General features: G+C 53.6%; 2 protein-coding genes across 4 annotated transcripts; one reads left to right on the top strand and one right to left on the bottom strand.

Moving 5' to 3' along the window:
• Positions 1–260: 260 nt before the first annotated feature.
• SIGMAR1 (sigma non-opioid intracellular receptor 1) lies at positions 261–3,732 on the bottom strand. Of its 2 annotated transcripts, XM_032095812.1 has the most exons (4): positions 3,567–3,732; positions 2,610–2,810; positions 1,997–2,089; positions 261–1,707 (listed from the first exon to the last, which is right to left on the bottom strand). In XM_032095812.1, exons 1-4 carry the CDS (start codon positions 3,715–3,717, stop codon positions 1,481–1,483), a joined length of 672 nt encoding a protein of 223 aa, XP_031951703.1. In that variant the 5' UTR covers positions 3,718–3,732; the 3' UTR covers positions 261–1,480. The 2 variants fall into 2 exon arrangements, with proteins under 2 accessions (XP_031951703.1, XP_031951704.1); XM_032095813.1 differs by lacking the exon at positions 3,567–3,732 and having other exon boundaries at positions 2,657–2,708.
• A 101-nt stretch (positions 3,733–3,833) lies between these two features.
• Positions 3,834–24,451, top strand: GALT (galactose-1-phosphate uridylyltransferase). Of its 2 annotated transcripts, none has more exons than XM_032095811.1 (12): positions 3,834–3,936; positions 4,211–4,380; positions 4,457–4,532; positions 4,664–4,712; positions 4,926–5,055; positions 5,320–5,376; positions 5,672–5,794; positions 6,671–6,803; positions 7,224–7,307; positions 7,390–7,544; positions 7,635–7,728; positions 24,365–24,451. In XM_032095811.1, the coding sequence occupies exons 1-11, from the start codon at positions 3,882–3,884 to the stop codon at positions 7,695–7,697; spliced, it is 1,095 nt and encodes a 364-aa protein (XP_031951702.1). In that variant the 5' UTR covers positions 3,834–3,881; the 3' UTR covers positions 7,698–7,728; positions 24,365–24,451. The 2 variants fall into 2 exon arrangements, with proteins under 2 accessions (XP_031951702.1, XP_031951701.1); XM_032095810.1 differs by lacking the exon at positions 24,365–24,451 and adding an exon at positions 8,250–9,976.
• The last annotated feature ends 1,827 nt before the right edge of the window (positions 24,452–26,278 follow it).

Below are 26,278 nucleotides of genomic sequence, written 5' to 3'. Positions count from 1 at the left end.
GGGGACCTGGCACCAGCCCAGGCTTTCAGTCACCAGTGACCGCAGTGGCGAGAGGAGTAACAGCACCATCTTCTGCCAATCCCCGGGAGCTGAGACAGGGCTGATCCTGCCCAGCGCTGTACCCACGGCTCCCAGGACCCTGAGTGGGATGATGTCAGCTTCTCCAGGGACACCCAGCTGTCAGTAGGACTCCTGTCCCAGAGCTGGCCTTCACCATAGCAGGGCTCAGCACACTCCAGAGACTCTTCCAGAGACTGGAGTACATGGGATGAACAACTTTATTACTGGCATCTCTTTTCAGGTAGCAAATTAAGAACTAGCCCGTGTGCAGGGCTGCCGGTCAGCAGAACAGGGACAGTCCAGGGAGCAGAAGGATCAACATGCTACAGGCCTGGGTGGCCAGGGACACACTCGTGTGTTTGGCAGCAGTGTGAGGTGAAAGCCCTCCACCAAGCAGTGAGCTCACACGGGTCTGACCACAGGGGTGCAAGCAGGGTCCACAGCTGGGTTTGGCTGGGGGATCACTCTCCTGGCAGCCGGGATCCCACGCCGGGAGCCGAGCAGAGTGGCTGTCCCCAGGGGGTCTCACAGCTGGGGAAAGCGTTTTGAGGGGCGAGATCCCATCCTGAGCTAGTACAGACTTTTGGGCACTCGAGGACACTAGGTATGTGCATAGCCAAGAGGCCACGCAGAACGGGGTCTCCATTAAGGCGACAGACGGTGGGTTTCCCCCTTGGGGGGCACTGCCAGGAGGCGACTGTGGGGAAGTGACCCTCTTCCAGCCCCAGGCATCCCCGAGGGCAGATGACACACAGGGGAGTAGGGAGCCCTCCAGCACAGAAGCCAGGCATCCCCCCACTGCCAGGGGGTCTCAGCGCTGATCCTGCCCCGTGCCAGGGTGATGCTGTGTGCTGCCAACCCACATCCGCAGGGATGGAGACACGGGAGATGCTGCCAGCTGGACACAGCACTTTGCGCTGCCTGCAGTCCCGGCAGGCTGCCAGAGACATGGGGGACTTAGCGGCCGACCTTTGCAGTGAGTGCTCTGGTCTGGTCCACCCTGTGCACCCTGCCCTGAGGGCAGCATCATCCCCCCTGATGTCTCAGGAGCTGACGAAATCTTTTGGGGCCTGGGGACAGCCAGTTCCAGCTTCTCTCCTGCTGCATGCTGAGGGCACACAGGGGTGTTTGTACACTGCAAGGCCACTCCAGCCCCAAGGGATGGAAAAGCAGGTCGTGACTCCGATAGAAAGGAGGGACAGACAGGTAATAAAGAGAACTGGCAGTCTGTGTTGCTGTGACTGCCGAGGTCCCTCTGTCCTGGCACCCTGTTGGCCTGTAGGGAAAGGACAGAACAATTTGGGGAAGGCACAGGGGATCTCCTGCTGCCTCTGCTAGAACCCGGGCTTGGGGAGGAAGAGAAAAAGGCTGGAAGGAAAGGAGCCAACTGGGCTTGGCAGGGCGCCCTGGTGAGATGGGCTCAGCACCCAAAGGTGCTGAAGAAGGCATTGGCTTCCAGGAGCAGGCCCTTGGCGTAGACACGCAGGGTGTAGAAGAGGGTGACGAAGTCCTGAGTGCTGAAGAGAGTGTCAGCCAGGGCGAAGGCAAGTGTGGAGGGGATGAAGCCCCGGCCATACTCCACCATCCAGGTGCCTGCGCTCCACTGCACTGACGTGGCCTCTCCCGCCTGGTGCACGATGGTGTCCCCTGCCAAAACACACAACCAGCACGGCTCCCAGTGGCTGCCCCACATCACACCCAAATGGGAAACATGGGATTGGGACCTGCAGGGTTGAGCCTTCCAACCCCACCCCAGCCTTGCTCACTTTTCTCTTACTGTCACCAACTGAGATGCTGGGATGTGCCACTGGAGACCCAAACTGCCCTATCCTGAGCTCTTGGCTCCTGTCAGCTCAAAGGAAGGGCTTCTACAACAGCAACTGACTGTGCCCCAAAGGCATGGGTGCAACCTGCAGCACCATACTGCTGCACTTACCTGGATAGTAGATCTCACTTCTAGTGGTCCCCTCCTTCCATTGCCGGAATGTCCCAGAGATGACGGTATCAGAAATATCTGCCCAGTAGCGACCTGTGGGAGGACAGGCGACACTAGCTCAGCATCTCCTGCCAGGGACAGCACAGGAGCCCAGGTCTCAATTGTGGAGCAGGCCTCTGGGGGTCAGGACAGCAGCCCCAGTGCCTCAATACACCAAGAAGCGCTGATGGCTCTGCACCCCCACTGTCTCTATGAACAGCCATATACCACCAGCCAGGGCTGGTTGGTGTCCTTAAGCCCCATTATTTCCAACTTCTCTGGCATTTGCTCCCTCCTGAAGCACTGGGAGATGAGATGTCTGCCATCGCCTGCCAGCTGGATGCGGAGAGTCCTGGCCATGTGGCATATCACAAACAGGGACCTGCAGATGCTGCAGGACACCATGGGGGCTGGTCCCCATGCAGAGAGTGTTTGCCAGCATCATTCAGCCCATACAAGTAGTGAAGCAGTGGGCTCCCTGTGCTGGGCACACAATGGCCAGCTGCACCTGAAAGAGCGGAGTAGGAAGAGCTCGGAGAACTCCCCTGCCCACCAGCCCTGTCCCCCTGCTTACCAGAGTGTCCCCCAGTGTCGACAGCTGTCCCGAAGAGCAGCACGTACTCGGTGAGCGAGGCATGCAGCAGGCACATGGAGCCCATCCACCCGCCCGCATTCACAAACACCCACTGCAGGTCCTCGTCTGGCAGGATGTGACCCGGGTGCTTCTTTCGCAGCTCCACAATGATCTTGGAGAAAGCCAGCTCATGGTCCAGCCCTGCAGCACCCAGGGTCACTGTAAGTCCCCGGCACAGAAAAAGCTCTTCCGACCACCTCCTCCCCAAATCCCCTGTACAGCCACAGCGTCCCAGCACACCCTCAGAGAGGTCTGCCTAGGGAAGACATCTCCTCTCTCCAGCCCTCAGCTCCTGTTGACCATCGCCTCCCTGGATGGTGACGGAGGACAAGCAGCACTGAATGCTCCAGTCCTCTGGCCCATTCCAGGTGCTGGGCAATATGGGAGACCCAAGCAAGGTGACAGTGCCCCTGTCCCGGTGAGACGAAGCACCGACCAAACCCCCTGTGCCCTGTGGGGACAGCCCTCTTCTGAAGCCCCACGCCTGACCCACCCGGAGCTTCAGCCCCAAACAGGTTGAGTGATGCCGCTGTCCTGGTCCCCATCCCTCCTTTGCTCCAGTCCTATCTTCCACGCCGCTACCCCCGCGTTCCCTGTTGCTGTTCCCCGGTACCGATCCCCTCCCTGTCCCGGTCTTGTTGCGCAGACCCAGCTCCCCGCCCCTCCCTGACTCCAGCCCCATTCCCGCCATGATCCCGGCCCCCCTGTACCGGACTCTCCTCGGACCTTCGTCCCCGCTACGGCTCCCCCCTCCAGCCCAGGCCGGAGCTCCCCGCCACATCCCCGGCTCCTTTCTCCATCCCCAACCCCAACCCCATGCCCATGCCCATCCCCACCGCCATCCCTCCTCGGCCCCGCTCCCCGCCGCCCCTCCGCGTCCCCCCGGGCGGCGCGTACCCGCGTGGTGCCGGGCGAGCTGTGCGATCTCGGCGGGGGTGAACTCGTACCGCTTGGCCGCCAGCCACCCCCGCAGCCCCTGCAGCACCAGCGCCAGCGCGCCCAGCGCCAGCCCGGCCCGCAGCGCCCACCGCCCCCACGCCGCGCCCATCCCGCGCTCCGCCGCCCCAGGCACCGGGAGCGGGACCCGGGCCGGGACCGCCCCCGCCGCGGCCACGCCACGCACGGCCCGGGCGGCTGCGCCGGCGCGGCGGGGCGGGGCGGGGCGGGAGGCTCAAGGGGCCGGGCCCGCCGGGTTTCCGGGAGTGCGGCGGCATGGAGCCATCGCCGGCGGGGGCGGAGGAGAGGGGTGGCCGCTTCCGTGCCAGCGGTACGGATGGGGCTGCTTTCCCCCATCCCTCCCTCCAGGCTCCCGGCGGAGCCCAGCACGACCCCGGGAAGCGGGAGCTGCGGGGATCCTCCCCGTCCAGAGCAGCAGGGCTCCCGGGCTGGGGACAGGGAGGAAGGGGTGAAGCTGAGGGAGGGCATAAAGCGGAGTGTGGACCGTCTTGCTTGCCGCTTGAGGGGGCGCGGTGGGTGGGGAGCGTGCGCCTCCTTTGCCGGGGGGTCTGCGCCTGACGCCCCGCTGCTCTCGCTCCCCGCAGAGCACCAGCACGCTCGATACAACCCGCTGCGGGACGACTGGGTGCTGGTGTCGGCCCACCGGGTGAAGCGGCCTTGGCAGGGTCAGCTGGAGAAGCCGCCCCCCGAGGATGTGCCCCGCTGGGACCCCGACAACCCCCTCTGCCCCGGAGCCACCCGGGCCAACGGCGAGGTACCACCAGGGACACAGGGGCCCGGGCTCTCCCTGCCACCCCCTCCTACACTCATCCCGTCTCTCACCCCGGCAGGTGAACCCCCAGTATGAGGGTACTTTCGTCTTCCCAAATGACTTCCCTGCACTTCAGCCTGATGCTCCAGAGCCTGGTAACTTTGGGGAGCAGAGCAAGCTGCTGGGGACCCCCAGACTTGGATCCTGGGGCTGCTGCAGGGTGGCCTGGAGAGGCTTGGGTGCTGGCCCAGCACCTTCTCCCTGCCCACTCTCTGTCCTTCCCCAGATGACAGTGATCACCCCTTGTTTCAAGCTGCCCCAGCCCGGGGTGTGTGGTAAGTACTTCCATGGCTCCAGCGGGTTTGGGACACAATTTGTTGAAAACCTGTGAAATGGTGCTGGACTGGGACTGGTCCCCTCATGTAGTACCTATTCTATACACACCTGCTCAGGTGGGGTCATTCTGGGGGTCTTGTCCCACTGCACTCAGCAAGGCCTTGAGGGTCTCGAGACACCCGTAGTCACAGCTATGCGTGTTTCCTCCACAGCAAGGTGATGTGCTTCCACCCCTGGTCGGACCTGACGCTGCCCCTCATGTCCCTGCCAGAGATCCGGGCTGTCGTCGATGCGTGGGCAGAGCTGGCGACCGAGCTGGGTGCTTCCTACCCCTGGGTGCAGGTGTGGGGCTGGTGGGGGCTGCTCTTTCGTGGGTGAAGATGGGAGGCCAGCGCTGGGTACTCTGGCAGCACCTGGCATTAGGACCATCTTAGTTGTGTGTGGGTCTCCTGTCCCTGCTTTGTGCCCTGCTGAGCGTTTCCATGCGGCTGTGAGGCTCTGTTCTCCTGTGAGTTGCTTCCCTGCTGTGCTGGGGACACCAAGACGGCCTGTAGTGGGGGCCCTGTGGTTTGGACCTGCTGGCTGCACCTCTTCCTTCTCTCACAGATCTTCGAGAACAAGGGAGCGATGATGGGCTGCTCCAACCCGCACCCCCACTGCCAGGTGAGGCTGTCCCACCTGTGACCTGGCTAAACTACAAGTCCCTGTGGTGACCCTACAATAAACCCCGAGGGCAGATGTGAACGGCAACCCCCCTGCCCTGGTCCAGAAGCTTTTTGCAATGAGTAATACCCCTGTGTGTGTCCTGTCCCCTCCCCTTCTGGGGACTGTCCCTTGTGGCTGCCACATGCAAGACTCTCCACCTGGTGGCAGCAGGGACCAGCAGATGGGCAGCGTGACTAGGGGTGCCCCTGCAAGTGAGGGGTACCTTAGTCCTGTGTCTCAATGTCCCTCCCAGGTGTGGGCCAGCAGCTTCCTCCCGAACGAGGCGCGCCTGGAGGACCGGACCCAGCGCCAGCACCTGAGCCAGCACGGCGTGCCCATGCTGCTGGAGTATGCTGAGCAGGAGGCTCGCCGAAAGGTGAAGGCGTGGATGTCGTCCGTATCCCCTCCCTGGGAGCTGGTTGTGTGCCAGGGTGGGCTCCCCAGCCCCCAGGAGCTGGGCCCTGGGAGTGCCCAGCAATGCCCTGGGGCATTGGGACTGTTTATGTCCCCATCAAGTGCTTCGTGTAAGAGCCCCCTGCAGTGCTACAGCCTGGGGACAGAGTGGCTGGACAGCAGCCGGGCAGAAAGGGGCTTGGGGGTGCTGGTCCACGGCCGACTGGACATGAACCAGCAGTGTGCCCAGGGGGCCAAGAAGGCCAATGGCATCCTGGCCTGTATCAGGAATAGTGGAATAGTGTAGCCAGCAGGACCAGGGAAGTAATTCTTCCCTTGTACTTGGCACTGGTGAAGCCGCACCTTAAATACTGTGTCCAGTATTGGGCCCCCAATTTAGGAAGGATGTTGAGGTGCTCGAATGCATCTGGAGAAGGGCAGCAAGGCTGGTGAAGGATTTGGGACTCAAGCCCTATGAAGAGCAGCTGAGGGAGCTGAGGGTGTTTAACCTGGAAAAAAGGAGGCTCAGGGGAGACCATGTCACTCTCCACAACTCCCTGAAAGGAGGTTGTAGTCAGGTGGGGGTTGGTCTCTCCTAGGCAACCAGGGACAGGACAAGAGGACACAGTCATAAGCTGCACCAGGGGAAGTTTAGGCTGGACATTAGGAAAAAAATCTTCACTGAAAGAGTGATTGGGCATTGGAGTGGACTGCCCAGGAGGTGGTGGAGTCAAAAAGACTGGATGTGGCACTCAGTGCCATGGTTTAGTTGATAAGGTGATGTTAGATCATAGATCGGACTTGATGATCTCAAAGGTCTTTTCCAGCCTAGTTGATTCCGTGATTCTGTGCCCTGCAGGAACGGCTGGTGGTGGAGAATGCAGACTGGCTGGTTGTGGTGCCATACTGGGCTACCTGGCCGTACCAGACCCTGCTGCTGCCCCGCCGCCACGTCTGCCGCCTGCAGGACCTCAGTGACAGCGAGAGGGACAGTAAGTGGCTCTGAGCCTTGTTGTACCCCATCCCATGTCCTTTGGGCTTGACCTTTGTTAGGGGGCAGCTGTGCTGGTGGTGGAAGGCTTATGTCCTTGGGGTGGGGGCTGCCAGGCTTACCCGAGGAGGGGAACAGCATCCCTTTTTGTTAGGATGAGAGCTAGTTGTTTGGGCACAACCAGCACTGCTGGTGTCCTTTTGGGGTGATGAAGCACAGGCTGTTCCCTGCTTTTGTGGGGGGCTTCTCCTGCTGCATTGCTTGGGCTCCCTGCATGAGTGGGGAGGGGCAGGAATTACCAAGTGCATCCCTCCTGCCTGTCACTGGTGTCCACCCAGGGAGAGGTGCTGCGGGTGACCCCACTGCATACCTGGCAAGCTGCTGGCCAGCTCGGGGTGTGAATCACTTCACTTTTCTCCAGACCTGGCCTCCATCATGCAGAGGCTGCTCATCAAGTACGACAACCTCTTCGAAGTCTCCTTCCCCTACTCCATGGGCTGGCATGGTGAGTGGTGTGGCTCCACAATCCTCTCCTCCGCATCCCTGTCCCCTCCCTGCGGCTCACACGGCGCCTCTATGCCTGGCAGGAGCCCCCACAGGCCCCTACCTGGAGGAGGACTGCAGGCACTGGCAGCTCCATGCCCACTACTACCCGCCACTGCTGCGCTCTGCCACCGTCCGCAAGTTCATGGTGGGATACGAGATGCTGGCACAGGCACAGAGGGACCTCACCCCGGAGCAGGTGAGTGCAGCCCAGGGGGATTGGGGGAACCAGGGGGTTGTGTGCCAGGGTGTGACAGCCCATGGCTGTCCCTTGTGCTGTGCCCTGCAGGCAGCCGAGCGCCTGAGGAGCCTCCCCGAGGTGCACTACAAGAAGAGGGCTGAGGAGGTGTGATGGGAAGCAGCAGAGCATCCAGCCCTTGGATGTGAGTGTGAGGGGGGGGATCTTACTGCTCTCCACCACTACCTGAAAGGAGGTCATAGCCAGGTGGGGGTTGGTCTTTTCTCCCAGATAACTAATGATAGGACAAAAGGGAACAGCCTCAGGTTGCGCTAGGTGAGGTTTAGGTTGGATATTGGGGAATATTTCTTCGCTGAAAGAGTGCCCAAGGAAGTGGTGGAATCACTGTTCCTGGAAGTATTAAAAAAATGTGTAGATGTGGTGCTTAGGGACGTGGTTTAGTGGTGGGTTTGATAGTGCTACGGTAACAGTAGATGTTTAAGTTTGTATTGTTTGGTGTGCTCAGTAAGGCCAGGAGTCAGCTGGGAGTGGTGAGAGCTGGGAATTCACGTCAGTTGCGAACCCTCTGAGCTCCCAGATTCTCCTGAACCTTGTCACGGCTTGGCTGGTTTTCGGGACTAGTTTTGCCGGTTTGGGGACTCAGGGCCTAATCCCGTGGCATCCTCATGTAGGTGATGTTTTTCCTTGTCTCTTTCACCATCCCAGGCTCTGTCTTCTGCCCCCATGGCACGCTCCTATCACCACAAAAGGGCTTGCCCTCATTACCAGTCCAGTCTCACTGGTGGGACTGAAGTTCTTCTGCCCTGTGGAGGGGCACAACCCCCCTGGACAATAAAACCTGGAAGCAAAGTGCCTCTACCTGTGCTCTCGTGCTTCTCAGCCCTAGCTGGGAGGTTTGGGGTCTCTGGTGAAGACCCCCAGCTGCTGGTGGGAGGTAACACTGGGGGCTCATGGGATGATGTGCTGTTAGCCCAATGCCTCTTGCTCCTGTCCCCGTCCCTGCGCTGCCTCCTCTTCCTCCCTGGGGGGAGCTCTGAGTCTGTCTCTGAGTGCTGCAGGCTTGTGGAGGAGTAGGAAATGGGGAGGAGAAATGGACGTAGTCCGAGGCTCAGCCAGCTCCTGGGAGAGGGCTGAGTCCTGGCAAACTTGCTGCGTGGAGGCTGCTGGCTGAGATGCTCAGCGCTGGAGCTGTTCCCCTTCATCCTCTCTGTCTGGGGCTGCTGCCCTCATGCTGCCTACTACTGGGATGCAGCCAGGGACTGGTTCATCACTGACCTGGGTGCTGCCAGTGAGTCCAGCTCTCCTCCTGATGCTGCTGCCCCCTTCCCTGTGCCCACCCATGGTATGGGACAGTGGCAGCTGGTCCCTGGGCAGAGCTGAGGGATGTTCTATTCACCTCTGTCTGTACTCTCCTCCAGGAAAGCCCCTGTACAGGGGCTGAAAGGGACTGTACAGGGGTAGGCGATGGGCAGTGATGCCACCACAGCTGGTGTGGGAAGATGCCAAGCACTGTCTACCCTCAGGTCTTCACGAATAGTTTTCATTTGTCACTAATGAGCCATTTTCATTCTCTAATGAGACCCCCTCTCCCTGTCAAATCTGAGAGTGAGCTCCTGGGGGCTATAAATACCTTGCAAGGAGAGAAATGCTCTCCTCCTATGTCCAAGACAACAGTTCCTGCAGAGGGCTGTGTTCCCTGTGCCCCATCCGTGTGTTGCTCCCCCATCCATGTCCATGGGGCTGGGACAGACAGGACGAGCCTCCTGGCTCGTGTGAGCTCAGAGCCACTGGCTGTGATGCTGAATGCCCTCCTACATGCTGGTCCTATCCTTCTGCCTGATTGCCTCATACCAGAGCCCACAAACTGACCCTTACCTGACCTCCAAGGCTCCGGGGAGGAGCAGGTGGCTTGAGCATGGAGCCATCACTGTACACAGCATCCCCCACCAGGGCATCGGGGCTGCCCAGCTGGGCATCTGGCCTTTTGCAAACTGATTTCTCTCGTCCTGGGACAAGCAGAGCCCGTTTGGTCTCTGCCACCACCCCGATCTCAGTCCTGGCCATTGCAACAAGTGCGTCCGCACCGAATTCCCAACATTTCCGCTTATTCTCCAGGGTCTTGGGAAAGCGGCAACAAATTGACTTAAGTGTGGCAATGCAGCTCGGGGTAATTAGCCGCCGAAGCAGTTGTAACGAAGCTAGTCATCTCCCTGCACGCGCAGTTAGCTCTGATTTAATGGCCCGGCGGCTCCCAGCCCAGGCTGCCGCGCCTCGGCCCGCGGCCGTAAATGAAACTCGCAGTTAAGTCAAGCGGTATTAAACTTTACAGTCGCCGTCTTTAAAAACGGGGCTGTCTCCAATAAATCAGGGCAAGTGGGATTGTAAATATCGAGGCAGGATCCATATTGCTTAATTAAACAGCGCCTAATGAACAGCCTGTTTGTTGTGTTGTGATTTAGGATAGAGGCTGGGGAGGCAGTGCATGCTGAGGAGGGCTGGTGCCCGTGCCAGGGTGCCCTCTGCTGCAGGTACCAGCTGTTCCAGTTTACCTGCTGCTAAAAAGATCTCAGAGATGGCCTGAAATTTTTTTTTTTTTTTAATTAAAACAAAATCCCCCCTGAAATCTGAAACAGGGTGAAAGCAGCAGTTAGAGGAGGAGGAGTGGGTACAGCCAGGTGTGAGCGCTCGACCGTGGTTATACTGAGCTCCCCACTTCCTCACAACAGACCCAGTCTCCCCTTGCCCTCACATTTTTACCTTGTGCAAGGGAGTATGAAAGGCTGGAAGGGAGCAACGAGCCTTCCCCATGGCACAGGGAGACATCAGGCTGGTGCAAATGGAGCTGCTGGGGATGGAAAGGCATTGCAGTTCACAGGAACCGTCGCTGGTGTGCTGTAAAGCCCCAAAGCCTTTTATATTTTGGTGGTTGCAGTCCAGTTGTAATTAAAAAGTGATTTATTTCAGGGAGATTAAAATAGTCTAGCTGGTGAGGGGTGATGGAGTGGAGGGCCTGTCGGGTACCCAGCTGTTGTTCTTGACCTGGGAGCATCAAAGGGAAGCTGAGGCCTGTGGGGATTCCCCATAAGGATGTTTCTCGATACTGTTTCATTTCTGCGGGGGAGCTGTCAGAAATCCTGGGAAAAGTGTATCTGTGACTGGGTCATCCTTGTCCTGAGTCTCCATCTCCCAGCATGAGGGCAGATACATCATCTGCAATCCCTGCTCTGGAAGAGTGAACAGGACAGGTGGTGGGGAGAGTGAGAAGAACTCAAGCATGGAATTAATGAATTAAAATCCATCAGGGTCCTGTAGAAGTGTTTGCACCCTCTGTGGTGCATGAATGGGTCTGGGAGTGCAGCTGGCGCCAGGCTGGCACATCCTGTGCTCTGCAAGGAGCAAGGGATACACCCAGTGGGGGATGTAGAGATGTAGAGATGCTTGAGGGGGTATGGCCAGGAATTTATTTTCACTTCCATCCCATTTTCTAATGCCACTGAAAGAAATGGATCAATCTACCAAGGGATGTGGCTTCCCCAAAGCTCCTGGGGCTTTGTATCTACTGAAACAAGACAGTGTTCTTGCCTTGGTTATAGCAGTGGCTGTGTCCATCATCGTGCCTGTGCTGCATGTTTGGGAAGCCCAGAGCACTCCCAGCTCTGACACTGACTCCTTCTGTGGCCACGGGTGAGCCCTGGGATGCCAGGCTGGGACGCTGCCCAGGTGGGCAGAGACCTTTGGCATGAGCACTTTATGGTAGGGGGCAACTACTGGAGGCATGTCCATCACCTTGGATTGAGTGTCCATGTCCTTGGCACCTGCCAAAGGCTGCAGAGCTGCAGCCAAGCTGCAGATCCCGAGTCCCCAATCGTGCCCACCCCTCTTCCTCTTCCCCCTGCCTTCCAGTGCAGGTGACACAGTAAAATATTGAGCAAAGGAAGTTAATCTGTGACCAGTGTGCTTTAATCAGAAAGAAAAGTTACGAGCTGAGGCCTGCTGGCTGCTGCCATGCTGCAGTTTTACTGTCCTTCCTGGTACCAGGTTAATGGCTGTCATTCCATTCCAGTTTTACTGTTGGATTTGCCCTTATTGTGGAGTTTCTCCTTGTCTGCTGCTGCCTGTGACCGAGTAGGGGTTTGGGCAATGGAATAAGGAAGAAATTAGTAAATTTTTAGGGAGGAAGAGGGGAAGGACAAAAGGAAGAAATGGAGGAAAGGAAATGGAGGAAAGGAAAGAGAAAGGAAGGAGAGCAGGGTGGGAAACAGGAAGGGGGAGAAGACTAATTCCCTCCCATTTCTATTTAAAAGACATCATCAGGCACTTACAATGAAAACAATTAATAACTTTAAGCAGATGCTAAACCCTTTGGTGCCCTGAAGCAGGCGGGCTCCATGCAGTGGGGAGATTTTGTGTGCCAGGAGAATGGAAGTCAGAACCCAGATCCGTTTTAGATCTTGTCTTAGCTGGCTATGCAGGAGCAGCTGGGGCAGCAAACAGCACCCAGTTTGTCCTGGGCCACATGGTGCATCTTCCTTGGGTTTGGCAGCTTCCTTGACAGGGAGTTTCCAAAGGGTTCAGACCAGCAGGAAACAATTTTGGAGGTGGCTTGCCCATGTTTCAGACAGCTTGTGTTTTTTCCTCTCCTGATGGTCACTGACTCCTTCCAGCAAGGCACTGTCAGAGCCCTTAAGGGCCATGAGTGGTGGGATGGCTGCTGGTCCCAGCTGGACACAATGGGATGTCTGGATGCTGCCTAGCAAGCTTTGCATGGACTTTAAGATGGTAGCCCAAAGGGTGGAATATAGTTGTTTAATCATCTGATAATGGAGGTAATTAAATACTGTCACGTTGCAACATCCATGTGGTCACTAAGCACTGGCTCCCCAAATTTCCTGTGTGCCTGGTGTTGAGGAGGTACCTTGGGGCTTCAGCTCTTGGCAGTGGGGACCTGTCATTGCATGAGGTTTGAGCCTTTCCCATCCTGGGACCCCATCCCAGAGTCAGTGGCCTCTGTCTAGAGTGAGAGAAACAACAGGTGGATCCAGATTCCAGCTGGATTAAACCCAAACAGAACTGTCTGGGGAGGGAGGGGAGCAGGTGTGAGTGGGAGAACAGGGGACTGGTCTGGGATAGGGGCAGCCGAAAGGAAGGTAATCTTTGACTGCAAAAGGGAGTTACCCACCAGCAGTGGAGATGCTGGGAGAAGGCTGGAGCCCTTGCAGTGCCCAGGATCTGGCATGGCTGAGACTGGGCACCCTGGCTGTGTCTGGCACACCCCTGCTGCTGGAGCCAGCTGTGAGAGCTCACAAACATCTGTGCCTGCCCTGTGGGGAGGGTTCCCCCTTCGTCCTGATGTTTCAGAGAAGAAATTTCTGCATATTTGGCAGTTATCATGAGTGGTGCTGAGAAGTCTACTACAAAGCCCCAGGAACAGCACGACCTTGCAATGCCAGCATGGATCCAGGGTGGAAAATCATCCCCTGGGGTGTGCAGGGGTGTGAGGTGACTCCTGGCAGAAGCAGAGCCCTTGGGAGAGAGGAGGAAGTAGAGAGATACTAATTAGATGCTAATAAGCAAGTAATTAGTAGGTCTCCAGCCCTCCTGGTGCCCCTGGGGCTCCCTTGCCCAGCTCCGAGCCAAACCACCTGCTTCAATGTACCTATGATGGTTTGAGCCCCACAGGATATGGCTGGAGCAGGGATGAACCAGCTGCTGCTCCCCACGCACGCTGACAGGCTCAACCACAACAAAATGTCCTCATAAATCGCCCTCATGAAACAAAACTCGACAAATAAAAGCTAAAAGTCCATTTGCAGCCTGTTTGCTTTTACTGTTTAATCCCTCGCTTATTTTGCCCGCATTTGTCTCTGTCTCAGCTGCTCCACTCCCTCATGGCTTCATGCTTGGGCGGGGAGACAGGGCTTCTGGGCTGCCTGTGCTGTCCCTGCAGAAAAGGTGTTGCCCCTGCCTCGTGCCTCAGTTTCCCCATGGCTCAAACAGGATCAGTTGCACAGAGGCCAGACCCCATTGGCTGAGCAGACAGTGGGAGCCCCCATGACAGCACTGCAGATGCCTCTGGGCTTTTATAGGATCCTTGGGACACCCTCAGTGTGACTTCCTTGCATTTCCTCTGGCTGGGATTCCTCTGTCCCATCTGGCCCAGGTCTTGCAGATCTGTGGAAAAGGGTTTTCCAGCCCTGGGACTGGCTGCTGCCCCAAAGCAGTGCTGTGCAATGAGCCCCTGGGTTAGTGCGCCCAAACTGCTGGCTTCATATTTAATTCACACAATTAAAAAAATATTTATCTTTGATTTAATTTTTAAAATTAAATATTTAATTCTCACACAGGCAAGAAACAGAGTGAGAGTGAAGCCAGGATGGGTCCCCAGGATGCCAGCTTGCTTTTTAACCCTTCCCATCCTGCTTTCAAATCCCTCTTGGTATCAGAGATGCTCAAAAAGCATCTGTCTGGTTCCAGCTGCTTCCAATGCGCTTCAGTAACAGCAGGATCGTGTTCCATCACAGCCCGTCAGGTCACCTCAGAAGTAGCAGGTCCATTGACACAGGAGAAAAGGAATGACCCCCAGCCTCTGCTGGGGTGTAAAATTCCCTCCGCCCTGGAAAGGACTAGCCGACACGTCAGGAACTTGGAATGATTATGATAAAACCTGTGGGACACCAAGGGCATCACTATGATTTGTGCTGTCTAAATGTTAATCAGAATAATAATGCCTATTGAGACAGCTGTTTTAAAAGGCTGTGATGTTGGAGTAAAAATTCCAATAAAACTCTATTAGCCCTTCCTCGTTACACTAATGGTGCCTGCTGCTAAAAGCCCCCTGCTATAGACACCCGTATTAATGGGCTTATTACAGGAAATAAAATCTGAGGCTGAACATTACAGTGAAGCCTGATTAATTCAGCAAGGTAATCTTTTTTTTCTTCCCCCTCCTCTCTGCCTGTTCTTTTTCTTCCCCTCTTTATTTAATGAATGTACTTCTTGAACTGCCAACTTTTGAGCTTTTCATGGAGTTTGGGGATGATTTTAAACTGATCTCGTTCACAAAGAGATGAATCTTTGCGCCAGCTCCTGGTGCAAATGGGGGGGAAGGCTTCTCAGATATCTCTATCAAACCAGGGAAGAGGAAAAGCAGCCAGGCTAGGAGTGAAGAGGTTAGAGAGGGGGAAACAATGGGTATCCTAGGGATATCCACCCGGAGTGGTGGCTTGTGGGCTGGAACAGCTCACTGCTTGTCACCAGGCAGGTGCACATGACATTGGCCAAGATGAAGCTTCTGGGGGCAAGCAGCATCTACCCTTAGCCTTTCCGTCCCTTCTTGTCCTGATTTATCCTCTTTTGCTGTCACCTCTGTCCCTGCAGGAGGGTCTACCTGGGTCTCAGGTTTGCAGGTGCCATCCCAAACCCAGTGTGGTATCACCCGGCGAGGCTGGCACCCTGGGCTCATGCTGAGAGGCAGAAACACTCTGACAGACATACCACTATTCATTCAGGCTATAAATAACTCCCATAAAAATCCTCTTCTTAGCCTTTTGTGTTCAGCCAAACCCTGCCAATGGGAAAGGAGACGGCATCTATTTTATGGGCGGCTGGAAGCCGGCTTTGCATTTTTCTGGCTCACGTAATCCCACAGGTACCCTCGTTTCTTTTCTTTTTTAAAAGACTTTTGATTCACATTCCTCCCAGCCAAGTTTAATTATGGTTTCGGCTCCCGCTGCCCAGGGAGGGGAAGGCAAGAAGGCAGCTCTGCTGGCCTGTGCAAAGACAGGGAACATGGGGCAAGAAGGAGGGAGCAAAAGGGGAGAGCAGGAGGGAAGGAGGAAAGAGAGAAGGAGGGAAAGCAGGAAGGAGCAGACAGAGTGTAAAGAAGGAGGAAAGAGAAAAATGCAAAGGAAAAAAAGGAAGGAAAGTGGAGCTCAGGTCTGTGCCCATCCTGGGAGACCCAGAAGGGCATCCAGGTCCCAGACTGCGTAACAACTGCATTTACTGAATTTTTAATTAACCACAGAAGAAGCTGTGGACACTGTGAACCCTTTTGGAGTAGTCTGGACATACTGGGTGATGGGCTATCAAAGTCTGGAATTCCTTGATCTTAACTTCACATGGATATGTTGCAGTCATACATGGGGTCAGCATGCTACAGGCTGGTAATGATTTAACTATAATGTAGGGAAGTTGAATTGCACTGGAAAGAAGAATATGGTGGGATGGCACAGACCCTGCCAAGCAATCCTCAGGGGTCTGCAGATGGGGCTGGAGTTGAAGTTTCCCTCTGTGGCCTCCTTACCCTGGGAAATATGGTGTTCTTGGACCTGGGGTGGCTGGAGATTTTTTCCCTACCCTGCCTGTGCAGTCCATCCCTGTCAAGGCAAACACCCCATTAACAGCAAGGATCTCCTCTCCCCCATACAATAACACAGCCAATGCTCACTTACTTAGGTGTCTACCCTAAAAAAAGAATGCCTTCAATGTCATTAGTCCCTCAGACCTGGATGAATAGGTTCTTGCTTCGATCTCCTCACCACCACACCCTTATCAGTTCCATCTGGCAGTGAAGGTGAGGATCAGCATGGGAAACCCTGTGATGAGGGAGAACACTCTGGGGAGTGGGAAGAGGGGACAAAAGCATACAGAAGGAAGGAAAAAAAGAAGATGAAAAAATCAATTTAGTTACAATAAAGCCTCTTACTGTATTAACTGCTAATCCACAAATACACAAACACACAGAGGGAGTCCTTGGAATAAAGGCATTTAATTAAGCTATTTGCTTGAAGCTGGCTCTGAAAGGTCTGGCATGATGGAGGAACAGGCACAGCGGGACCCTTGTTGGAGATGCTTGCCAGGACCACTGGTGACCTTCCCCCTTAGTTCAAGGCCATGGAGCAGTGCTGTCCCCTCCATGGGGACACGGCCCACCCTCCAACCACATCTGGATGTCTCTGGGCTTCCCTTTGCTGGTTGGGGAGAATATCTCCTCGCCCCCCATGGATGCTGAGAAGCTGACTTTTCATGATGTTTCCCATCCAGCTGGGGTGTGAACTGTTGGCATCACAGGGCCATTTGCTCTTTCCTCCTCTCCTTTTCCTTGAAGGGAGGAGGCTGCTGGGGGGGGGGGGGGTTATAACTCTTCTTTCCTTTCATTTGATCTGCCAGCGGGCTCAGCAGGGGGAAGACCCTGCCTCGGCAGGCTGCCCACAAGATAAAAGGCAGGGAGGGCCAAGCCAAGACATTTCTTCCACTGTTCCCCCCACCCCTTCGCCCCTTCCTCTATCCTCCTGGTTTTCTTGGCAAAGGACGAAACAGGGAAATGAGCGTACTCCTTTCAAAGCCCTTCTTCTTTCAATATTGAACCGGGCCTGGATTCCCTTCTGGATGCCTGATTGCTGGCATTCCCGCTCCCCGTGCAGCCTAAACTGTAACAGCTGAGGGCTGGGGATGCTGTCGGGGGACTGTGAGCACATGTGGGGAAGCTGTAAGGGAAACACCAGCCCTATTTCCCATCCCAGTATCGGGGCTATGCTGCATCCCATAGACACCTGGCCCCTTGGGGGTCCCTTGGCTCCATTGCCACCTTCAGCCTCTGAAGCTCTGCTGCTCTGACGTGTCACGAGTTGTGGGGTCTCTGCTCCTGGCAAGCTCATGGGTTGTAAGATGTTTGGCAGTGTCACCGTGTCCTGCAAAGCCTGTGCTAGGATGGGTCATGGGAACCAGCTCCACTGTCCTGGGATTCTTGTTAAGACTTGGGAATCCTCTCCTGCCCTGAACTAGGATGAAAGCCACCCCAGGGAACCTGGCAGAATGCCACCCAACTCCCACTTGCTGCGTTGGACTCAGTGGAGTGTTTCATTTTAACTTTTTCCAGACATTTTCTTTTGATTTCACCCTTTTCTATTTGATTTTTTTTTTTTTAAGGAAGATAACAATCTTGCATTTCCAAATGAAATCATTTGGCACCTGAGTGGGGTGAGAGAGGAAAGATTTATTTTTCAGTTAAAGCTGTTGAAACAGGATAGCTAAAATGTTGTTTTTTTTTTTCTTCTTTCTTCCCCAGAAGGTTTTTGGAAAGAGAAATTTGTTTGAAGTGACCTTTTCTTAGGAAGTGTTTTGATGAACTGGTATTTTCTGGATGAAAAAGTGTTTCTGCCCAAAGTGCCTGGCACTTCCCAAAGGAAAAGGCAGGAGCAGAAGGGCCATGTCAGCTGCAGAGGGAGAGGACTTGGTTTTGGGATTTCTCTGGAGGTCTGGGGAGGATTCCTGGGGTGGTGTGGCAAATTTGGTGCCAGAAGCTGGGGCATAATGACCAAGGTGTTGGGGGCAGCTCTGGTGTGGTGGCTCTCTGGGGCTGCTGGTGAGGAGAGTCCAGTGCTGCAAGGCAGCAAGGAAGGGGAGGTAAGATGGGACAGCCTGGATCTCCACCACAGCACTCCCCAGTTTCTCCTTATCAACCGTTTAGCACCTCTCATGCCTTTATCACACTCTGTGTAGCTTCCCAAGGAAGGAGGGCAGCCCACTGGTGAGGCCTTAGTGTAAACCTTTAATTAGCAACCACTTCTAGTTATGCTTGAGGGCCTTTGAGGCAGGAGGATTTGGATTTGTGAAGGCACAGCAGGGATGAAGAGCTGCTGGGTGTGATCCACAGTGCTCTTCCTGGGAGAGTCTCACACTGGCACGTTCCCCAGACCCAAATCCTGGCAATGCACGTTCACTGGGGCTGGAGAAAAACAGTGTGTCTCTGCTCTGGCATGATCCTGCCTTTCATCTGGGGTTGCAAAAAGATTTTCAGCTCCAACAGCCCAAGGAGTGAGCTGGACATCCCATGGGGCAGCACCCAGGTACTCTGCAGAGCTGCTGCCCCCAGCCAGGGGCCAACATGGTCAGTGCAGCCCACATACTCTCCACTCCCAGGAGGGTTACATCCCTCCTGCATCCCATGTGCATATGTGATGGGTGGGATGCCCCAGGAGAGACTCTATTGGCAGTTGTTCCCCTTTTTAATCCCATTTGGATGTCCTCGTTTGCTGCTTTCCTGCACATCTCGTGTGGCATGTCGATTTGCTATCGCTCTGGTTTATTAGTCAGAGTGTCAGGCAGGGGCAGATCAAATGGCTTACAAGAGCCTAAGTACGTTACAGCAACGCTATTATCTCTCTCCACTAAAATTTGTAATCTCCATGAAAAATTAGAGCAAGCTGCTCTGACAAGCCCCATTCTCCATATGCCCCACGAGCAGGACTCTAATTATTTTACCTTTCTTTAACTCTTTATTAATCCCATCCTCCACCAGCTGCCTGTTATTTTGCCTGGGATTCATGCATTAACAAAAGAGATTGGCTTCACACATGCTTTTAAACCCCTGGTGCTTGCAGACTGCCAGTGTGAGACTGTTCTACTTGCACTGAGATACCTGCCAGAGAGCTAGGCAGCTGCTTTTGTGGGGTCTCTCATGCTTTTTGGGGTGGCCTTGCCTGGCAGGGTGGCAGTGTCTGAGGCTCCTTCCCGAGGCACCCAGCAGGTGGTGGTGATGTGTAGGTAGTTCCTCACAGCCTTTTCTTATCGGAGGATTTAAATGTTTTATTCAGCTGCAGGTTGATGTTATCCATCTCTCGGGCTTCCAGTGGGGGCTCACCACATCATAAGACTTTCGTTTCATATTTGCCAGGCTGGACACAAGCAGGGTTTGGTTCCTGTTCCCCATTTTGTTCTCTCCAGACTGTGCCACGTGCAGACTTTCATACGGATGGAAAACAAGCAAAACCTCTTATCACTCCTGCAAGTCTAGTTGACACAGTCTTTCCACTCTTTGACTGCATTTAATACCTTTTATGTCACATCTTTCAGCACTTTATAATAGGACCAAACCAATATAATATCTGTAAAAATTCCTGTTTTGAAGGGGTGGTGCCTGGAGGGAGAGAAGTGATTGGCCTGGGACAGGGATGATGCTGTGGGTGTACCTGGGCGCAGAGAAACATAGACGGACTGGGAAGCTGGGGTGCTCTTGTCCACTCTCAGGGGGTGAGAAGCAGTGCCATGGTTGTCACCCAGTCCTTTCTAGATGGCTGTTGGGCCAGCTATTGGCCTCTGAGGAAGGTGCTGGTACAGATCCTGGGAAAACTCACTGGTTCTCCCAAGAGCTGCAGCTAAGCTGAACCAGAGAAACACACTGGGGCTGGAAGTGGAGAAATCAGGAATGTGCCTGCCAAAAATCTTTGGCCAGGATGTCCAGAGGAGAGGCAGAGGGGAGCTGAGGGCATGCAGACTGATTGTGCTGGGCTGGAACCTGTCTGGGTGTTGGTGAAAGGCTGGGACTGCAAGGGCTGGGTCCAGCTTGCCACTGCTGGGTTTGCAGCCCCATTTCATCCCAGGGATGCTCAGTCTCCCAGCTGCACCCCCTGAGCATCAGTACAGAACAGCTGAGGGGCACAGTGCTCCATCTCACTGCCCTTCAGCATGGAAATACCCACAGGTACCAAGGGAATTTTTAATTCTAGGAGCCACCTACTTCCCTAGAGAGGCCAGAGATATTCTCAAATTCTCTGTCCTGAATGACTGAGCTCAATGCCACTGCTTTGGATGGGAAGTAACTGGTTCCTCTTTGCTTTTTCCTTTCTGCCACACTTATGTCCAGGTGTTTAACTCTGATCTTGGATCGATTTAAACTTACCCATTTTTTCTATGACAAGGGCCTCTGAGATGATGAAAAATTGACATGGTGTAATAGCAGAGAAATGTCTCTGGATCTGCAGCCAATCTCTCCTGCAGCATAGAAATGAAGCCCTCCAAACACTACAGAACATCTGAGAAAATTCAATAGTTTCTCATTTTTATATAGGTATATATATGTATGTACATGTGCATAGCTCCATAATACTCATATTAATATTCTCCACCCATTTCATTGCAGCACCTGGCCATCAGAAATGCAGCTCCTAATGCCGTGGGCTAATGGGATATGTTTTTATTTGTCCTTGTTATAAAATAGGTACCTCCGTATTAACTTTGCAGGGCATTATATTGATGTAGGGCAGTAAACTTTATGGCAGATTTCACAACCCTGTTAAGTGCATCATCTTAGGCTGTAATATCTATCTGGGAAGACAAGTGAAACCCTTGCCAGCAATACATGCCTGGGAAGGTGGTGTGAAGCTGGGGGAGGAGAGGAGAAGTGGTGCTGATACCTGCAGGATCCCAGGGTGTGCAGGAGGCTCTCCAGATCCCAGGGAAAGGGGTTTGCTCGCTGTTCTTCGGCTGCTCACAAAGTCTCTGTGAACAGTGCCTGTGCCACCAGTGATTGCATCCCTCGGGGTTCTGGCTGGCTGCTCCAGAGGCTGTTTGCTCTCCTGTGCCTCCGCCTTCCACATCCCCAGTAAATCTGACGCTATGCGCACTGTGGCCGCTGGTCACAGATAACTGCTTAGCTTAAATCCTGCTTGAATTCCCTTGGCTTATCTGCTAAATGGGATCTCGGTTATAAATAGAGTCCTGCAGACATGAAGGTCTATTTGGGCAGGGGCTTGTTTGGCAAGGAGTTTTACACAAGTTTGAGCAAATTGCTGGGGAGAAGCCGAGAGATAATAACAAGGAAAATGATATTAAACTGGCTTCTCTGCTTCCTCCTTATCCCTTAGCTGTTAGCAACTCACCAGGAGAGCACAGCTCTCAAGCAGACAAGGCGACACAGATCTCCACAACCCCAGTCCAGTAACTGCAGCTGTGAAATGCTGTCTCAAAGCCAGGAAAAGGAGAGAAAGTTGTCCTCATGTGTGTCCCCATGGCTGCCCTCGGAGTGGGATGCATCTGTGCAGGGCGAAGATGAGCTCCATGCCCGTTGAGGGACAGAAGCTGCAGGGGTGCTGGCCCTCCTCCCCCAGCTTTTAGTGGCCGGCTGCCATCACTGTCAGCTAATTGGAATGCTGATAATTATTAGTGTTTCATGATTTAATTTTCTCCTCGTTACAGTCTCTGCCTCAGCCTTACTGGCACTGAGCGCATCTCTATAGAAGACCATAGGAGATGAAGGGGGTGATCCACACCCTTGCAGGACACTGGTGAAACCAGATCAGATGCAAAATGTGCCTGGGGGGACCAGGTCAAAACCCCATAGCTTTGGGACACAGTGAAGACCAGACTGGGCAGTGGGTTAGCAAGGCTGGGCCTGCAACAAGTCAGAAGAATCCTAATTCTTCTGGAAGGCTCTGGGTGATGAAAAGTCGACCATCTGGGGAGGGGTGTGTGCAGGAGAAAAGCTTTGTTGGTGTGTGCATCAAGCATTGCACAGCAACTCAGAGTGTTACAGGTGAAAAACAGCCAACTAATTAATTTACTTGGGTTGGCATAGGATAAACGTTGTGTGGGGAGATCAGTCTGCTGGACAGGATGGTTGGTCAGTGTCTGGTGGTGATGGGAGTCTCCATCACAAGGGTTCCTGCTGTTGCGTCTTCAGCTGGGCCAGGAAACTCTGCCAAACTTTATCTTGCTCAGTTTTTACAGCCTAGCCGGCCATGATCCTACCTGAGCCCCCAAAGCATGCATAATTCAGTACCACTGACACCTCAAGTACATCAAGAACATCTCTTAAATCCCTTAACTGCATACAGAGGACAATCCTGCATGACCATTCCTACAGATGACCTACAAACCTCTTGTCTCGACACAGGGAGGTCATTGCTGCGGCAAGGATGCTTTAAGACTTTCCTCCCAGGGTGGAGATCATCCCTTTCAGGTACACAGATAGAGCAGGACCATCTGAAATTCCCACCTGGAAGGCTCCTGTAAGAATTAGTCAGATACTTAATTGTGAAGTTGCTATGAGGTTTTTGCAGCAAGTATGAATTTTTGGGACTTCCATCCTTTTGCTTGCAAAGCTTTTTAATTTCTTTCCCTTGTCTGGTGGGCAAACCCTGTTACAGTGTGGATAAAAACCCCATCAAGGAAAATTCAGGTTTTCCTGACTCTTAGAGCCTTGGAGTGCTGCAGGGAAAGGACATTTGAGCACACATTGCTGGCTGGAATTCAGCACCAAGACCCTTCCCTGTGCACAATCCAGGACTGGGTTGCCAAATAAGCTTTCGTTTGGGCCAGATTTTCCCCAAGGGCAGAGAGAGGGGTAGGAGAGGGACCTGGTGGCAGGGAACCTTGAAGTAACCTCTGTCTGGGTCACTGCAAGCCCAGATTGATGCCAGCACCACCTGGCACCGGGCTTGAACCAGGAGCATGGTGTGGTACAAATGGGAAATGAGAGACGCAGCCTGACAGAGGGCAATTTGGGTAAAACAACATCAGGAGTGTCAAAATAGATTTGTTTCCAATACAGAAAACACCTCCCCAGGGAGCATGAGGGAGACTTAGGAGTTGTTAGTTTTGGACGAGACAGGCAGTGAATTTGATCTGCGAACAAAGGGGAACTGGCAAAGCTGACAGCTTTTGCTCTGATTGCTTTGCTTCCTCTGTGCCGGACTATGTCTTTTTTTTTTTTTTTTTTTTTTTTCCTTTTATCCTTTAATACTTTTTTTCCCTTTTAGTTTATTGAAATGCTCTGGATCTCAATTCCCTTTCTTTGCTCTTTACTTCTTATTGCTTTGGCTGAAACTTTAAATCCCCAGTATGACTGGGATCAGGGCAAGAATAAAAATATCCCATGGAAAAACAAACCAGCCCAAGGACATGAAAACAAGCTGCAGCGTTTCTGATGTTCAGTTTTGGTAGCAGAGGGTGGGTGTCTCTTGGGACCAGGACAGGGACATGGGGATGGAGGGCTGTGGCGAATCCCTGCACAGCAGAGTGGTCAAAGTGAATTGGTGGGCTGCACTCTGACTCCTAAGGATCGGAGTCTGCTAAAATCATCTGCCTGACTTGAAGGGCAGGATAAAAGAGAAATCTCCCTGCCAAGGGGTGAGGCTGGAGGCTTTTCCTGAAGCTAAGAAAGTGCCAAGAAGGAAGCCTTGCCTTGTGAAATGTCCTCTGAGAACTGAAGGCACATTGAGAAATAGCTGCCAGGCCACCTCCTTGCCTGATCCTGTTTTTTCAGAAACAAAAATCCTTTTTCACAGGGGGAAACTGAGGCCCAGGGCAATGATGTGGTATCAGTAGGTGGGAAAGGCTTGGAGCAGCACCCCACATTCCTGGGCATCAGCTGTTTTCCCTCTGTGCAGACAGCTTGTGTAGTCAATGTGTCACGTTACTCTCCTTTCATCAGCCTGAAATTACCATTTGTAAAAAGGGGAAAGAAATCCAAATCTTCAAGAAGCCACTCAGGCTGCTATCTGAGGCTTGTTTCTTTTTTCGTTGGTTTGGGGGGTTTTTTTGGTTGGCTTTTTTTTTTTTTTTTAATACATCAAAAGAACAGATGTTTCTTTTTGATATTAAATGGGCTGCAGGGTTGGATCCTGCTCTTGCTTCCAGCACTGTGTATCTGGAGTGAAGCAGCAGTCCCTCCACTGGGGAGAGGTGCTTCTCTGCAGTGCCTGACCCCTGGAACTTTTGGGAAAGGGGCTTTCCCCTCATTGTGGCACCTTGCTATCGATAACATTAGTAACAGATGCATTTACAGCCTACCTACTGTGGAGTGGCTCTGGAAATATTTGTCCTTCCTGGTTTGTGTCTACCTCAAAACAGGGCAGGTTTAGTTTTTCTGCAGCCTCCTCATTGCTCAGCTTCTCTTTCAGTGGTGCTTTTCTAGCACCCTCCATGGCTGCCACTCAAAGACACCCAGGGTGGACCACTGCAGCTCATCTCATGGATTTCCCGGGGAAAACCATTTCCCAATGGGATCCCGCAGTCCTGCTTAACCTTAACCTTTCTGTCAGTGTTGGCAGGTGCAGACCAACCTCCTGCAGCACCTTGTGTGCACGGACTGGTCTGGAAGATGTTTTCCTGCAGCAGTTGGGCTGTTGTTGCCTGTCCTGACCCTTCTTGCATTTCTACTCCAAAAGAAATGGTGAGTAACTATTTGCCCTGCCAGTGACCTTGAAGCACGGGGCCAGGGGCTTGTGTTCAGATGAAGCCTTCTGCACACCCTGCATGGATGTGGTCTGCTGTCAGGGTCTGATTCTGCCAGCTGTGGTCTCTGGTCTGTGTCACAGTTGGATTTAGCTCCTGGTAAACAGGCTGAGAAAGCTGGAGCTCAAGTGATGTAGAAGGTTGGATCCTCAGGGCTAAAATTTGTCATCGCTTCCTCCAAAACAGGTGATTCTTGACAGATCCTCGTGGAATCTGCTCCCAGGGTATTCGAGCTGAGACTGAGGAAGGAGCTCAGCAATGCACAGTGCTGAACTTCACCATCATCATCCTCATCCTCAGGTTGGCAATGGGGCTCAGCAAGGCCAGGAGCTGCAGCACATGGACAGATGCCTGGTGGAGGGAACAGTCTCCTCAGAGTTCCCTGCATTGAAAAGAGGGTAGATCCACCCCAGAAATGCCTCATCCTGGGGCCAAGAGAGTGAACTTCATGATCACCCTGCTTCTTTTGAGAAGCAGCATCTCAGGGGTGTCTGTTGCATTTTTACCAATTTAAACACCTGATCTGAAAGAGAAGAACCCTAATTTGAGAGGGATGTACTGGCCTGGAAAGTGCATGAGCACTGTTCCTGACCATGCTGCAACAATGATCTCCACGCCTCCAGCACCACAGATGTCCTGAAAAAGCCCAAACTGCTCTGTGAGGATGGTGGCCACTTTTCAGAAAAGGTTATGGACTCCGTGATCAATAGCTGAAGACTCTCACTGCTCCACATTAGGGCTGAGGAATGGGGGCTGTGGCTGGTTAGGTACAGAAAAGAGCTCTGGACTACATCAGAAGCATTTAAGATGTCAGATTGTCTTTAATCATGAAAATACAAAAGCAAGAATCTAGTCTGACCACTTGGCTGTGCTGAAATAATAGCTCATTTAGAAGAATTTAAGCCTAAAAGCTAACATTTTTGGTGTGTATTTATAACAGACAGGCACAGGGAACCTATCTACACTGTGTTTAATTTCTTTCACAAGCTCCTTTGATCCAGGCGTTACTGTCCAGGCAAAACTGGCACAAGTTCCTTCGGAGGCATGACCAACCATGCTGCTGTGAGCTGCCCAGCACTGCAACTGAGAGTGGATTCATTTAATTGAGTGTTTGGGCTAGCTGCACCAGCCAGAAATCTTGCTTCAGCTTGTTGCCATGAGCTCATTACCTCCAAAATCCAAAGCCTTGCCTACCTCACGGGGATGGAAAAATGGGGCACTTGCCAGGTGCCTGCAGCAGGTCTCAGCTACAGCGTGTTGGGTGATGTACAGGATGATGCTGGGACGGGGTGGAGGGACACCCAGTTTGACTGGGATGGAGCATGGGAGGTATTTTTGCAGCCTCTTGAATGCCTATGGTATCCCTGAAGACGAGGGGATGGATTCTGGGTTTCCAGCATTTTATCACTCTGTCTGCCCCAGGGCAAGCAGGAGGACCATGAGCCCTGGGAAAATCAGGCATCGCTTTCCTTTGAAGGCAGGAAGATGACTGCTGGTCCTGCTCCAAGCTCCTCCTGCCCTGGCCTTCAGGGTACAGTTATTTTTGCAGAGAAGGGTGGCCCATTTTGAACACATCAGAGCCAAGCTGGACCACAGATCCATCTGGCAGGGAAGACAAACACACTGCCTGGGCTTCTCCACTAGCTCATGCCTAGCACATGCCCAGTAAAGCCTGCTCCCTCTCCCAAATAATATTTCAGCCCACTACAAGCTCTGGGATT

This window comes from Corvus moneduloides, chromosome Z (assembly GCF_009650955.1).
Source record: "Corvus moneduloides isolate bCorMon1 chromosome Z, bCorMon1.pri, whole genome shotgun sequence".
In the NCBI taxonomy this organism is placed as follows: Eukaryota; Metazoa; Chordata; class Aves; order Passeriformes; family Corvidae; genus Corvus; species Corvus moneduloides.
Note: the sequence above shows the minus strand (reverse complement) of the source record. Positions and strands in the feature narration are given on the sequence as shown.